Source organism: Geospiza fortis, unplaced genomic scaffold (assembly GCF_000277835.1).
Source record: "Geospiza fortis unplaced genomic scaffold, GeoFor_1.0 scaffold244, whole genome shotgun sequence".
Lineage (NCBI taxonomy): Eukaryota > Metazoa > Chordata > Aves > Passeriformes > Thraupidae > Geospiza > Geospiza fortis.
In genome coordinates this window covers 2,104,118-2,118,956 of record NW_005054370.1, presented here as the reverse complement: position 1 = coordinate 2,118,956, position 14,839 = coordinate 2,104,118, and the positions used below count along the sequence as shown (strand labels likewise).

At 47.6% G+C, this 14,839-nt stretch overlaps 1 protein-coding gene across 1 annotated transcript in view; it reads right to left on the bottom strand.

The window, feature by feature from the left end:
- The window catches only part of EXOC7 (exocyst complex component 7), a 19,731-nt gene that overhangs the window by 3,480 nt on the left and 1,412 nt on the right, over nt 1–14,839 (bottom strand). Inside the window, 11 exon segments of the mRNA XM_005424559.2 lie at nt 1–40; nt 1,055–1,093; nt 2,453–2,519; nt 2,845–2,907; nt 3,487–3,585; nt 4,002–4,154; nt 4,338–4,483; nt 6,707–6,799; nt 12,285–12,452; nt 13,528–13,750; nt 14,219–14,324. The exon segment at nt 1–40 is cut by the window's left edge and continues 17 nt beyond it. Of these exon segments, the coding sequence (XP_005424616.1) occupies nt 1–40; nt 1,055–1,093; nt 2,453–2,519; nt 2,845–2,907; nt 3,487–3,585; nt 4,002–4,154; nt 4,338–4,483; nt 6,707–6,799; nt 12,285–12,452; nt 13,528–13,750; nt 14,219–14,324 (1,197 nt within the window).

Sequence of the window (14,839 nt, the reverse complement as noted above, 5' to 3'; positions counted from 1 at the left end):
CTGAACTCTGAGCTGCAGCTCCTGGCTGAGGAGCTGGTCTCTGAAAGGAAAGTCTTAGGCCAGTTAACATGCCCTGGGAAGAGGGGGGTGTGTGATCAGCCTGCCCCTATTCCTCATCCCTGTTGCTATGGAATTAGCTTCCACTGACAGTGAAATAGCTCCTGCTGCAGAGCCCACTGCCAGCAGCTCATCCAGGCTGAGGGGGCAAGAGCTCTGCACCCTCAGTCCTTGTGTCTGCATCAAATGCAGAACACCCTGGCAAAAATATCTCCTTCCAGGTGCTCAGGAAACATCCTTTTGATCAGAAAGAATCATAAAACTCCTCCTCCCCATCCATTCCCCCAGCCTGAAAAGTGTTGGTAAGCACTAGAAACTGGCAATCAGAGAACAATGAGCTGGAGCTGTTAACAGCAAGCACACAGCAGTAATTGAAACAAGCAGAAGGGCTCTGGAAAGCTTCAGCCATCCCCATGGTTGCTGACAGGGCCTGCCTGGCTCTGGGAGGGACTGTGCCAGCATGGGAGGCTGCCTCTGCAGGCAGCAGAGACTCCAGGCTGGCACATGCTCCTGTCTGGAGATGCTTTTCTGCCCTCGAGGGCTTGTGGGCATGGGGCCCACAGGACACGTGGGGTGGCCACCTCCTCCTGCCCCCTCCAGAGTTTGGCAGCCAGACCCAGCTCGGGTGGTCTGAGTTCAGCAGCACCCCATGGGAAAGGCCTTGAGGCTCCTGTTGCTGGGAGCTGGACAATAAGGAGCTGAGTGCATGTGGGATAAAGCATGACACCAGCTGGGCCAATCTGCCACCTGTGCCAAAGAGAGTCAGTGCCATCAGTGTGTCTTGAGCCTGTTTCAGCTCCTGTGGCATCCCTCATTGTCTGCTGCTGACAAGCCCTCCCTATTCTCTCCAGCCCACTGGCAAGGATTATTTACCCTCCCCTTTTCCCCCTTTTCAATTATGTGTTAATTTATTTACAACTGCTGGAGGATAAAGAATTAACATACATCACCAGAGTCCGAGGCAATATGAACAGGTAGGTGTGGTAAGTTTGCTTACCTCTGGGATCTAAAGGAATATTGTATGTGTCCCCAAGAACTACAGGGATTAGGCAGAGCAGAGAGAAAAGGGGAGGGATGAGAGAGAAAAAGAAATGCAAAAGTGCAAAAAGACAGGTTAGAGACCACCATTCCTTTGAGAACAAAGCAGATATTAACACAGAGCAGCCACAGGCAGGTGCACAGGAGAGCAGGCAGGAGTCCCCTCAAGGCCACAAATGGAATGGAGATCACAGAGGAAAGGCAGAGTCCAACCACCGTCCCCTGCTGGAGACATTGTTTGCATTGTCATTGGTTGTATTTAGCACAACACCTCATTCCAAATCAGTCCAAACCCACTTTCAAGGCAAAGCTACCTCAACTCTATGCTGACTTTTCAGTCAGCTAAAAGAGATCTCACTGCAAGACAACATGTCAAGACTTCCAAACAGTGCTGACATCACCATTCAGGGGACAACATGGGAAACAGCTGGTTGTTCCAAGAAAAGATTCAGACCAATTCTTTGGCCAAGGAGAGAGAGCCAAGGCCCAGAAGGGCCTGAGCACAGTGAGCTTGCAAGTCAAAAAGGCACCAGGCAGTGCTAGAAGAGATGGGGCAAAAGCAGAGACATCCTAGTTTGAGTTGATTTAGAATTAGCAAACATTTCCAAGCAGAACTTCGCAGGTAACAGTCTGGAAGCACCTCTGCTTCTAATGGGCTCTTTAACCCTCTCCAGTCTGTGCCTCCTCAGGGCCCTGTGCACCCTGAATCTCCAGTCTGCTCTATTCCAACCTCCTTGAAAGCACAAGCTCTGCCAAGAGCTCACTGGAGAGCCTGGAGCTGCTGCTCTGCACAGAACCAAGAATCCCACTCCTGCTAAATGAGCAACTCTCAGTTTCTGATCTATGCATTTATTTCCAGTGGGTCTCTTCAGCAGCCTGGAGAGCAGAACTAAAACTTGTCTCTCTGATAGGATGCACTAATGCACTCTCTCCAGAGTGCCAGCCTGCCCATGTCTCAAGGCTGAGGAGATTCTTGCTGCTGCTGTTGTACTCTGAGCAGAGGATGGTGCTGCTCACACACAGAGCCCAGCTGGAGCAGCCACCCTCCCGCCAGTACAGTCACACAGCACCAGGCCAGGGCCAGACTTGGAGCTAAAAGACCCCTCTCAGAGCACACCAGCAGTAAACACCATCCTCACTGTACCTGCCAGGAGCAGGGAACTCTGCATCCCTTGGAATTCTCCAGACAATCAACTGTGTGGTCAAGGCAGATCAGAGGACAAGACAAACCACAGGGGGAAGGACAGGAGGAGAACAAGCTCACAGTGCATGTTGAGGTTTGGTCACTTCAGGGAAGATGTCCAGGAAATCTGAGGAAGGAACTGCATGCCCAAGCAAGCCCCATGCATGTGTGTACCTTGTGATGCCAGCATGGCACCTGCTGTCTCCTGGAAATCCAGTAACTGCTGTAGGAAAAGGATGGCCTGGAGGCAAAGGAGGGAATTTAGGAGCAACCAATATTACATCTCCTGTGCTCTGCTATTAAGGATCATGAAGAACCACTTGTCCCCCCACACTTAGAGGCATTCAAGAAACAAATCACTACACTCCTCTGAACTGCTGGGTTTTCCACACACAGTCCCACCATGGCTGAGCAAGGATCACCAGCTCATCCTGCCATGGAAACCAGGTAATTGTGTAATTGTTAATGCCAAGACACCTTAATTTAGGAAGTCTCCCTACTGCTCTTTTTAAAACTCCTCCAGAAGCTGTTTTCCACAAAGCATGGTTCAAATCATCACCACGTACATTGCTGGTGAGTTCATGAACTGTTCCATCTTTTGGCATGTTGTACTCCTTGTCTGGATCATTCTAAAAAGAGAACAGAGAGACATAAGGTGAGCATGGAAGGGGAGACACCTATAGTACAACTGCTGCTACAAGTGAGCTGAAGGCTTCACCATCCAGCCACTCCCAACACCCTCAGGCCCAGCTCTTGCAGTGCCATCTCCTGGTGCTCAGAAACCAGAGCTGCCAGGCACCAGCAGCTCAGAACCTCAGGGCTCTGTTCAGCATCACACCTTCAGCTCACCTACCATTCACCAAGCCCATCTTACACAGGAACAGCTTAACATGAGTCCTCCAAAACGTTTCAATGCAGCAATTTTCTGTTTAAATAGGATTAATTCTGAGATAAATTTGGTATCTATAGAGGCCTGGATGCTCATGTCAAATTATTTGTAGGATGCCTGTTAAGGATCTTAGGCAAAGGCCTTCTGTGTTTGAAACCAGCACCAAGCATTTGGTATTTGACTGTCCCAAGCATTCCAGCAAGTTCTTGCTTCAGTCAGAAACTACATGGTCTCATAGAAAGCTGAAAGCTAAACAAGGGGTTTTGCTCCAAAAAACCCTCTTCCAAGCCTGATCAGAGACCACTGAGGAGAATCCTACCTTAATATTGTCTGCAAACTCTTCCAGTGCCTTTGCACCAGTGGTCTCCATGGAAGTGATCAGCCCTGGCAGTTTGTTCTTAGTGCCTGCTGCAGTTCCCTGGAATAGTTCCACAACAGATCAGAAAAGGAAAACAAAAAGTATCTGAACTTCCACCCAGCACCTACCCTACCTCACTTCCCACCCCAGCATCTCATTCTCAGCTCCCCATATGCCAGAAGAATATTTACAGCACCATCAACAACACATGAAATCCCACATTCTCCAAGCAGAAAGGGAAGATATCATGGTGGTCCATCAGGGTCAGAACTTGAACTGAAAAGAGCTGCTGCTGAGAGATGCTGAGTTGCTGCTTCACCAGCTCAGATAGGAGCAAGGTGCATTTGTGTAACTGCAGTCCATACTGGGGAACAGAAGCAGCATGGCTTTGCTCAAAGCCACTGTGACAATCCATTTCAAAAAGTTCTCCAGATAACACAAGCCACAGGACCCTCTCCAATCCAAATCACATTTACCTGCAAGACCTGGTCAAATTCTGGCTTCATCTGCTTGAGATGCTTCAGGATGGGGAAGATTGTGAGCACAGCTGAGTAGTCATGTCGGATGATGGCTTTCCGGGCAGCTGAGACAATGTTATCACCCTCCATGATCAAGTTATCCAATGACTCCTGCAACAAAGCCAGAGACTCATGAGGAAGGAACAGGATTCCTGCCCAGGCAGCACAAAGGGCTCAGTGCAGGACACCCATTCCTGATGATCATTTGGCTGATGCATCATTTGGGGTACCAGTGAGCACATGTTCTCCAGGCTCTGTGCAGGCCCTGGCTCCCTCAACAGAGGCTCAACTGACCTGGATGAGAGAATCAAAGGTCTTCTTCTGGTGGTGCTCTGGGACAATTTCTGTCAGGAGCTGGTATTCGCTCTGGGCCAGTTTGACAAAGGCACTGACGCAGTGGATATACGCGTCGATCTCAATGTCGAAGACGTCGTCCCTCCCTGCAAGGGCAAGATGCCTTTGGTTTACACAAGGAGCACGAGGTTCTTCAGGGAAAGTCGATTCTGGCTTTGCACCCATCGTGTGTGAGAACAAGAGTCATCTTCTCACCACTCCTGCCCTGGGTTTGTGTGTGGGAATCTCTGAGTACCCTGCAGGAGGCAGGAAAAGCCACCCGCAGCTCAGGAAATGCACATCAGGGCACCACCTCTTTCCAGCCTCGTGACAGAAGTGAAGTTTGGAGCTCTTCTGGGATGCAGACTAAATTTAATCAAGGGCTTGAACACAGAGTACTAAACTCAGGAAGGTCTGAGGTGAATTATTCAACATCTCTGCTTGTATTTTTAGAATTCCTTATCTCCATCTGTCATGCAGATGAAGAAGTGCCATTTGGCATCAACATTTCTGGGAAATAAAGGCTGTCCTGGAAGGCAGCTTCTTCCCGCTTGCAGAAACAAGATAAAAAACCAGGCTGATGAACATTTACATCTTATGAAGCAGGAATATCAGCACAGCTAGGTGAGCTATCTGTCACACAATGCTGCATACAAATGCAAATATCTTAGCCCTAGAATATGAATATCTCAGTCAAAGATCCATCAAAGATCCTACGTGGTAGGCATGAGAAGTGATATAAGGGCCAGCACCAACTGCTGGATGTGTCTGCAGGACAGACAGACAGACCCCATCCTGCAAGACAGTAAGATGACAGAGAGGCCTTCTCTAACCTATAGGCTGCTGCTTCTTCTCCCAGAGACTTTTGATGGAAAAAGGACCAATTCTTCCCCATGCTGACAAGGTCCCTCAGGTTGATATTCCAGAAGTTTTAGTCAGCAGAGGAGACAGACTGCCTGCCGTGCAGTGGTGCACTGTAGCATGTGCTGCACTGCTCCCTTTGCTTCAGCACCAACAGACCAGCAGCCACCTACAGGAAAACGTCCCTCAGCATGGTGACCTTTGCTTGGACAAAGTTGGGCTCCTTGTCTGAGGACTTGGGAGGGGGTGTGATTAGTAGCAGTGAATTCTACTGAGAAGAGCCAGAGCTTCTTAGCCAGAGGAGGCTCATGCTTCAGGAACAGCCCTGGCTGCACCATGAGAGTGGAACACACAGCACAGGGAAGCAGGGGGGACAGCTGGCTCCCAGTGCCACCCCGGTACTTACCCGCAGCCGGCCCGTGCTTGTCACCCAGGGCATCGCAAAGGTGCTTAACGCGTAAGTCATGCTCATGACCTATGAGATGGCAGCCGGCACAAACAGAAGGTGCAATTTATCCAGGGTGGTCACAGCAAGGATGCTCACTCTGGCTGGAAGCTGCTTCAAGCCTGGCTTATTTGATCTGGTGGACATCTATTTCCCTACAGTCCCAGGAATGCTTCCTGACCAAATCCTTTTGTTGGGCTATATAGCAGTAGCAACCCTCTAAAACCTGATGAGAAGTGTGAGTTAAGCTGTTTCTTGGACCACAAGAGTCCCTTGAACCTCCTGCCATATGTTCTGAATGGGATTGCAGGCATCCAATTTTAGAGTCCAATTTTTACCAACAACCATTAAAAATCCAAACTCAAAGGCCCTCTTCTGCTCAGCATGAGGATTTTCCCCCATGTGAGTGATGTTAGTCAGCATCTGGGATTTGGCAGCTACAGCACAGGTGCTGAAGAGACCTGCTTAGGATGGATTCATAGCAGGAGGCAGGAATGTCTTAGAGATGCTTTGAAGCATCTTCTCCCTTATCTGGCACAACCTCTAGGAGCAGAGGAGGTCAGAAAACAGGAGTCAACCATTCAGGCAGGTCTGCACAGAAAAGATGTACAGGCACAATGCACTGAGCTACCTGTGGTCCAACACTTCAGCACCAGGTTTGGAAAGGTCACTAGAAAATTGAATGTCTCAAAGTCCAGGCAAAAAGAAAAGAGAACAGAAACACCACAAGCAGATGTTAGCAGAGCTTCCATTACCCAGGTGGCTGTGGTGGGTCAATGTTAAGGTAACATTCCTCTCCACCTCCACTCATGCTTATGGAGATTTTGAAATTCAGATAGTTAATTCTGAATAAATAGAATAAAACAAAAATAATTTGGTTCTACCATCTCCTTGGTTTCAGCATCTCCTTGGTTCCCCAATCTAATGCTGTCCACCAAGCACTGAACTAATGGAAGCCCCACCTGGGAAAGCAAGGCTGATACACAGAGAAAGTCAAGGGTGAAGTAGCTCGAGCTGTGATTACCTTCCATAGGAATGAGGTTAGAGGCCCCCTTTTTCCCATCTAGACCATGCTGAGAGTACTGTTTCAGAAGGTTCTGAGCCTTACGGATCGTGCCTGTCACCAGAACCAGAGAGAAGAGACAAGAAGACCTAGAAAATGAGTGAAAGAAAACAAACCCAGAACACCAGCCCTCCACCAGCAAGTCACCTGGGCCCAGCAAGAGGATGCTGGGCAGCAATGAGGATGCTCAGCACGGGAATGTGAACCCCAAACTCCTGTCCAAGTGTGCAGATACAATGGCATTTCCAGAATGCTTCCCTGCTTTGAGGCTGGGGGCATAAATTCCAGTCAGTGATACAGAATCAGTTTGGAGACACAGCACAATATGGCTGGGTGATAAACACAACCAGAGAAGGGAAGGCATGAAGCTCCCTTCTGTGTAAAGGGTTTATTGAAGTTGGTGCTCTGCATCCAAGCACAGAGGGTTTGCTGCTTTTCCTCAGCTGTGGAAGCAGGGCTTTGCATATGGACAATTCCTGTCTGGCAACATGTTGCCTACTCCTCAGAGCCACAACTGCAGTCACTTAGTACAAGGTGCCTTTCTGAGGGGTATTTTCTGAGCATAATCAATAAAGAGCCATCAGGAGCCCCAGAGCCAAGACAAGGAATGGTACAGGAAGCAGTAAAAGGGTGACAACCTCTGGGCTTTTTTTGCAGCAGCAATTCCCATCCCAGGAATCCCAGAATAATGGATGCTGCCCACCCATGTGTAACTTGCACTAAGCCACCCTAATCCCCAAGACACTTCTCTTCTAAAGAGCTGCAAATCAATTAAAACCATGGAAAAAAAATGACACTGGGTTAAAAGATTTATACTTTAAACACACAAAAACCAGACAGAACTGAACAAAAGGCAGTGCTGGATATACAGCTGGAAAGCACAAAACAAAGCATTAATGTGACAACTGAAGCCTAGGCAGTGTTTCCACATTAAAAGGTTAGTTGTCATGCAACAAGCTACAATTATCACAAGCACACCGACACCCTCCCAGAGCAGACCTTTGCTGTTGCCTGCACAACAGGGAACTGGAAGTTTTGGGAAGGTGGAAGGGGTTTCTATAGGAGACCCAAATGAAACAGAACTGGGCTGAGTAAATGAAGAAGCCAAAAACATAAAAATGCTGCTGCCAAAATTAAGAATTGTTCTTCCACTATAAAGTAACAAATACTTCAAGCATGCAAAAGATCTCTACTTCCACCACTAACTGTGAGCCCCAGTGTAGCCTGGAAATGAGTGCTGGCTGCCCAAATGCTGAAGGGAGCCCAGGTACACACTGCTGCACACCCCTGGAGCAACATTCCAGGGTGCAGGACAGCTCCATCCCATAAAGGGATTTATGGCAAGGGAAAGGAAACTTCAGGTCCCCCAGACAGTGGGGAAGACCAGGAGAGAGAAGCTCCCCTTGAATTACCAAACTGCCTTAAGCTGGTGCACTTACTAAATGACAGAACATGGCTCCAAAAATGTAATATTTCCCTGGTAATATTGTCCTTCTATCAGCTCAGAGTGTTCTCAATCACTTTGTAAAGAAATAAGAAAATCATATCCATTAAACACTTTCTGCTAGCAGAAAATTCCTCCCCTCTCGACCCACACCTGGGAGATGGGAAGGATGGGAAGTCTCACACCCTTGCTGGCTGATGCATTTGCTCCCAAGCTTCTGCCATATGATCAAATGAGGGCTATGCCTCTTCTTCCAAGCTTCCTGATGCTTTTCACACCCTGCATCTCCACTTTATTCTTAGCTACTTCCAGAAACCTCAAGAGCTTGGGCACACCAGCAAGTTCCTCTGAGCAAGGAGGGCTCTTCCTTACTGCTGCTCCCATGGCCCAGCAGCTGCAGAACAGCTCAACTCAGGCACTGTTCTTCCACCTTCCCCATTTTCAAGCATTTAGGGGGAGGGGAAAAATACAAAGGAATAAAAATAGAGGGTGAATTGGTGTGAAAACCAAGCAGACAGTACAACTGCTGCTGCTGTGAGCAGGCTCTCACTCCACAGGTATGCAGTGGATGTTTTCACAGCCCACCCTTGATGGTTTATTCTCTTTTTCAATTTTTTCCCTCTTTTTCTCAATTTCAGAGCTGATTATGCTACATTTTATTGCATAAGCACAATTACCTGTGTTTACTGACACACACCGAGTGTTCAGTGTCTGGGGGCATCACTTCAGTGCTGCTGGATCCCTCTGACTTGGCATCATAATTAGGCTTTAATGGATTCTGGTGGAAGCCAAATGTTTTTGTTCCACGATTGTTTTCCTCTATTAAGCACCTCCTTAACCAAATGGGACTGTGTTTCAGCTACTAATAAAAACATCACATTCAAGCCAGGCAGTGATCAGTGTGGGAAACAGGAATGGGCTCTTTACTCTGCCACTCAACCTGCCTGTAGGCACCACCTCACTGGAGCACTAAGGAAACTGGAAAAGAGCTCCCCTGAAGTCTGCAAAGAGCCTCCAAAGGTAAAAAAACACCTGAAACCTGTGCTTCTGCAGCCCAGTTGCTCCATGGAGTGGGGTCTGAGCATGCATGAGACATTTTTACAAATGCTACTCATTCTCTTGTTTCTCTCTTCCATTAGGCAGTTTTCTATCCAAGCAGCAGGGCAACACATCCTCTTTTCTCAAGCAGCAGCTGCAGGAATCTGCATGAAACCAGACAATGCCCTCTGGCTTTTGTAGGCAGCCAGGCCAGGTGGCCCCATCCCTCCCCAAAAGTGCAGAGCTGCTGAGCTGCCTGCTGCTCTCAAGCCAAAAGAGAGCACAGGGTCTATAGGCATCACAAAGAAACTTTATTTGATGCACATATCAAATTTGCAGCAGGATTATTTGGGAACCTGAATACACCTGCTCTCTGAGAGGGAGTGCTGTCATTCCAAACATCAAGCTAAAACCAGAAAAAGCCCACAAATCATCAGCTCAACTTGACCTGTCAAGTGTCACTTAAAAGGAGACAACTGTGCTTTAGAAGCATCTCCAGCAGTCAGATTTTTACCTGCATGATGTAATAACAGGAGACAGCACAGGGTACATCAACAGACAAAACAGGAACAGAGAGATGAAGACCCTCTGAAACAACACATGGATATGGAGCATGTTCTCTAGAATTCAACACAGTCCCTGGGGCTATCTCTGCCTTGTTACCCTGCTCCTCATCTTCCCTTTAGCTTTTCTTGTGCTTTGTTTTGTGGTAAAAAAAGCTATAGCACATCAGATTTAGTTTGTTATTTACCCCTTGCAACAGGTTAAAGTGTGCACTGGGGTGTGCACTGGGATATTCTTCCTCAAGGACCAAGGAAATCAAGTCTCTTGTTGGAACTGTCAGAAAACCACCTTCTCTGAAACTCAGATTGGCAGAACTTGGCTTTACTTACTGAAATAAAGTAAAACCTTTGTCCAAATTGAACAAAGGCTAAACCCAGGGGACTCAAACACCACCAGGTAATGTTGCTCTGAAGAGAGCCACTGTGCCAGTGTGAAGGTGGTGTGAGACCTCCACCTCAAGAGCTGTACTTGAAAGCTAATGGAACTGCAGAAAAAACAGTGAATCTGTGCCTGAAGACTACTCTCCTCCATTTTTAATTTCACTGAAGTACAATTCAGCAGTCATAAGAGATGGTTGCTGTATGAGGTTCAACATCCACTGTCCTTCAAGAGCTGCAGTCTGGTTCTCTGTCTGCTTCATGAAGATTGGAAACAAATGAGCCACTATTTTTTCTTGACATTACAATAACCCAATGGATCACTTGAGACACTTTCCTTCATGCATCATCAGCTCCCTAGTGCATTCAGACCATGCTCTACCTGCTCCATCTCACAAAATCCAATTGAGCTGGGCAAAAAGACATGAAAATCTTCTGGCACATCTACAGCTGAGGCTTTCTTCATGACAAGTAATTCTGGATGCCCAAATGCATCCACTTTGGAGGAGTCCTGTTTGTAGGAACTTGTGCTCTCCAACATGTGGGCTCCTCTCTATGGAGCATCCAAGATCTCAGACTCTTTAAAAAAAAACCCCTAGGATTTTTCAATATCTGCCCACAAAACCAAATCATCTCCCCCATCCCTGACTATTTATCTAAGAGCACTGGGGAGATACTATCACTTGTGAGGCTGCTCAGAAATGTTTGCTGACCATGCTGAATTCACAGCAATAAAAACACAGGAACCTTTTCAGAATCAGGTGATAACTGAGAAGTGTTGACCAAATCTGAAATATCTGCAACCTGAGCTTCCCATGGCTCAACTACAGAATCCCACTGGCACCTTTCAGTGCCTCTGAGCCTTACCAAGTGGTCCTCTGCTGCCAGGGGAAAATTCACTGAAATTCACAGACCAATTCCATCAGCTTTCAGGGACAGCTCCAGGGCACAGCAACAATGGCACAGATTGATTTTAAAAGACCACAGGGGTGATGTCTGGATGCCACAGCCTTCCCCCTCCAAATATCCCAGGCACACCCTCTGCTGTAGCAAGAAGAGGCCCAGCAAAGCCTCTCCACACACAGAAGTGAAGAGAGCGAGCACCAGGGCCAGCACACACACACATAGACACACATTACCTGGGATGAGGACTGCATTCACATCAGGATTATAAAAATAAACACAACACAATTAAAATGGGTATTTCTTCTTCCTCCCTTTCCCCATCCCATCCATTCCCAGTCCCTACCCACATTTCTTACTATTTTAAGAGTATTTGGACAACACAGGACAAAATAGGGAAGGGGAGTACCGGCCAGGTAAACCTACAGAAATATGAACTATTCTGATGTGATCACTGTTACAGAGGAGACAACAGAGTGCTGGGACACAGAGGATCAATATCCCTGTGCTGGCTTTTGCTGTTCCTCTTGGCTGTGCTCCCACCAGATGGCACATTCCAGAGATGGGAACTCCAGCCTTACACTCCCAAATTCCAGAATGACCAATCTCACCAGCTGCATCAAATGCAGCAAAACTGCATTGTGAGGAGAGAAGGAATAATCCACCAGCCATGGTCACAGCTCATCCTGAGACAGGCTGAGGCAAGAGCTTTAAGAGCCTTTCTAAACTTCAGACAATGTTGTATCTCATTTCTATAGGCACCTAATTAATCCCCATCTCAACTCCTGGGGGCTTCTTGCTTTCCAGCACCATAATAATTTATTCATAGCTAATGATTGAAGTGAGGTGTTTTATCAGATATGAGCTATCTATTTGCTGTGGCACGGGCTATATTCCACATGCTGAGGATTTTACCTGAGGTGTTCTAAATCAAATCCTTTTACAGCCCACTCAGGTCTCTTTTTACTCATCTCCTTTGTTAAGGAGATGTACACAGGGCCTCTCTTTACAGCACCCAGAGAGCAGACCTGATGGCTTGACAGACAGACAGAGTCTGTAATCCCAATGCTGAATCCAGAGCAGAGAAGTGCTTACCTCCAAAATCTCACCTAAATATCCTAAAACCACATTTTAAACACAGAGATACCTCAGCAATGAGAAGGCCTGAGGATGTGTTAATACCCAGTGCAGTGATCCCTCCTTGGGGACTCACCTGGTCTCTTGATGGGCTTTTTGGTGGGGGTGTCCTTCCTTTTGTTCTGAATGGCAGGGGAATATGGCACCCCTGAGGAAGAGCTGTTCTTACGGAAATGGTCCTTCAGCCCCTTGATGGAGCGGTCGAGCTGCACAGAGCGGATCTGGAAGTAAACTGTCATGAAATCTGAGGAGACAAAATAAAAATGAGATTATAAGCACACAAGGAATACTGTATGGTAAAGCAGACACTTTGTGCCCCTGCAGGGACTTACATGCATTGGTGTGGGACCCCAAGTCAGCATCCTTCCCTCCCAGAGCCTCCTCTATTTTCTTCAAAAACTTCTTCTCCCTTCCCCTGCAATCTTCATTCCAGCCCTCCCACCACACACAACATTAATTCCACCACTATCAAGTGGTGGAACTGACAGGAGATATTTGTGCAAGGCATTGTCAGTTCAAGTGCTCTGTTTCCAGCATGAGAGACTTCACACACTTTTCAGGATTCAGGGCACTCGGGAATTTAATGAGGTGATTGTCATTTGAAAGCAGAATGCAAACTGACTAATAAAATATGCTCTGTATGCATGAGTTGCCTTTGATCATGGAAAAATTCCTAAGAAGCTTTTAAGGATGTTCATCATACTTGGTAAGCACAGTAATCCCCCCCTTCAGGAGTGAATCAGTGAGGTGGGGGGTGATTCTTGGAGCTACATGAATATGAAAGTTCACATTTCCTGTACAAGTCTACAAAGTCACTCAATCCTGAAGGAAAAGTTAATAAAGGACTATAAAGCTCCAGGCAGTTCTTGATGCTGCAGAACAGGAGAGGAGACATGTACAGACTGAAGAAAGTCTGTGCTCCTTCCCTCTTGCCCTTGGTCACATTCCATACAAAGAGTTCTGGTCATAAATATTTCCCAAATGGGAATAAGTGCCCAGTGTCTTGCACATTTATAAAACCTGAGCACTGGACAGCTGGAGCTTCATCTCAAGACATTACAGGTGCAAGTGCAGTGGATTTTTGCTACAGGACAGACTTTGCACTAACATAATTTGTGCTTTGTTTACACAGCTCATTCTGTTCAACCAACAAACCACTGCTTCAGTCTCACTACAAAAAAAAAAAAAAAAACAAAGCAGGATCTTCAGTTCAGGTGCTGGAAAGACTCAAGTACTCAGCTGAAAGGTGCCACTAAGGCATCACTCATCCTGCCAGTGCTGCCTGGTGGCCACAGGGACCAAGGGGCAGCAGCACCCACCTTGGTTCCTGCCGTTCTCCACCAGCCAGCCCGAGATGCGGATGATGTCGTGCAGGACGCTCTCCGGGAGGTGCTCCAGGGACATCTCCTCCTGCGTGTCCATCTCCTCATCCCCACTGATCAGGTCCAGGATCAGGATGGATGGCACTGGCTTGGTGTGTCGTGTCATCAAGCTGCGGAACTCCGACTCCAGGGACTCCTTGCCCCGCTCAAAGAGGGATTTCTGGTACAAAACAGCAAGACAGAAGAAGAACAGGACTTTTGTAATCAGTCACTCAGGAGTATTTCTGCATGAGAATATCCTTCCTAACCACTGCCAAATACTGCAGGCTTCAAACTCCAACCACACCTGTATCTGAGAGACTTTTAAAGTGAATTAAATTTAAGAAATGCTTGGGAGTTGTTCAAGTGGGATTTAAACAGATCACCTATTCTGCTCTAGCAGCTGAAGGACTGACAAGAGCTGCTCAGGAGTTTCAATCAACTCCTCCTCCACAGGTGCAAGAGCTGCTTTCAGAGTCCTCCTGGCACAACAGAGAGAGAGCAAAATGCCAGGAGTAGAAATTGTGCCCAGAAGCCAAAGCTGTGCCCAAACACCACCTTCCCCAGGCAGCAAACCCACAGCCTCTCCCAGCAGGGGACAGGCAGCAGGGCTGTGTCTGTCCCCACAGCTTCCAGGTCCATCACCCACCACACGGTTCAGCTCCGGGCTGTCGGGGTTGTTGTCCTGGAAGTATTCCACTGCCTTCTGGATTTTGTCCATGCAATTCAAGTATTCCTCCAACCTCCCCGTGGGGCTAAAAATAAAACCAGAAATGAAAAGTAGTGCCCCAAGAAGCAAACAAACAAAATAACAAGAAAGCACCAAACCAGACTCAGGATAGCAATAACAAGGGAAATCTCAGCTCCCTTTTCTTCAGCTACTAGGAGATCATGGAATTCCCTTCTGCCTGCACTCAGTGCCACAGCAGGATACCCAACCCACAGAGCAAGTGCAGAAGCACTGATGATGGAGCAGCACACAACTCTCAGCCTTGCTTTCCTCTCCCCGACAGGCCCTGATGGGAAGGCAGAGGGAACTGTACATCCCATCTCAGACAAGAGCCATCCAACACCATCCCAGACCAGGAGGCTCCAGAACAGCTCTGGTACATCCTGGATGGGCAGGGAAAACCTTTGGGAAAAGGGCAGAGGAAAACAAGAGAAGCCACCAGTGCTCATGGAGATTGCAATGGCAGCACCTCTGCAAGATCTGGAAGAGATCCCAACGCAGAGTCTGAGCTGTCTTTGCCTGTGGAAATGGCTGAATGTC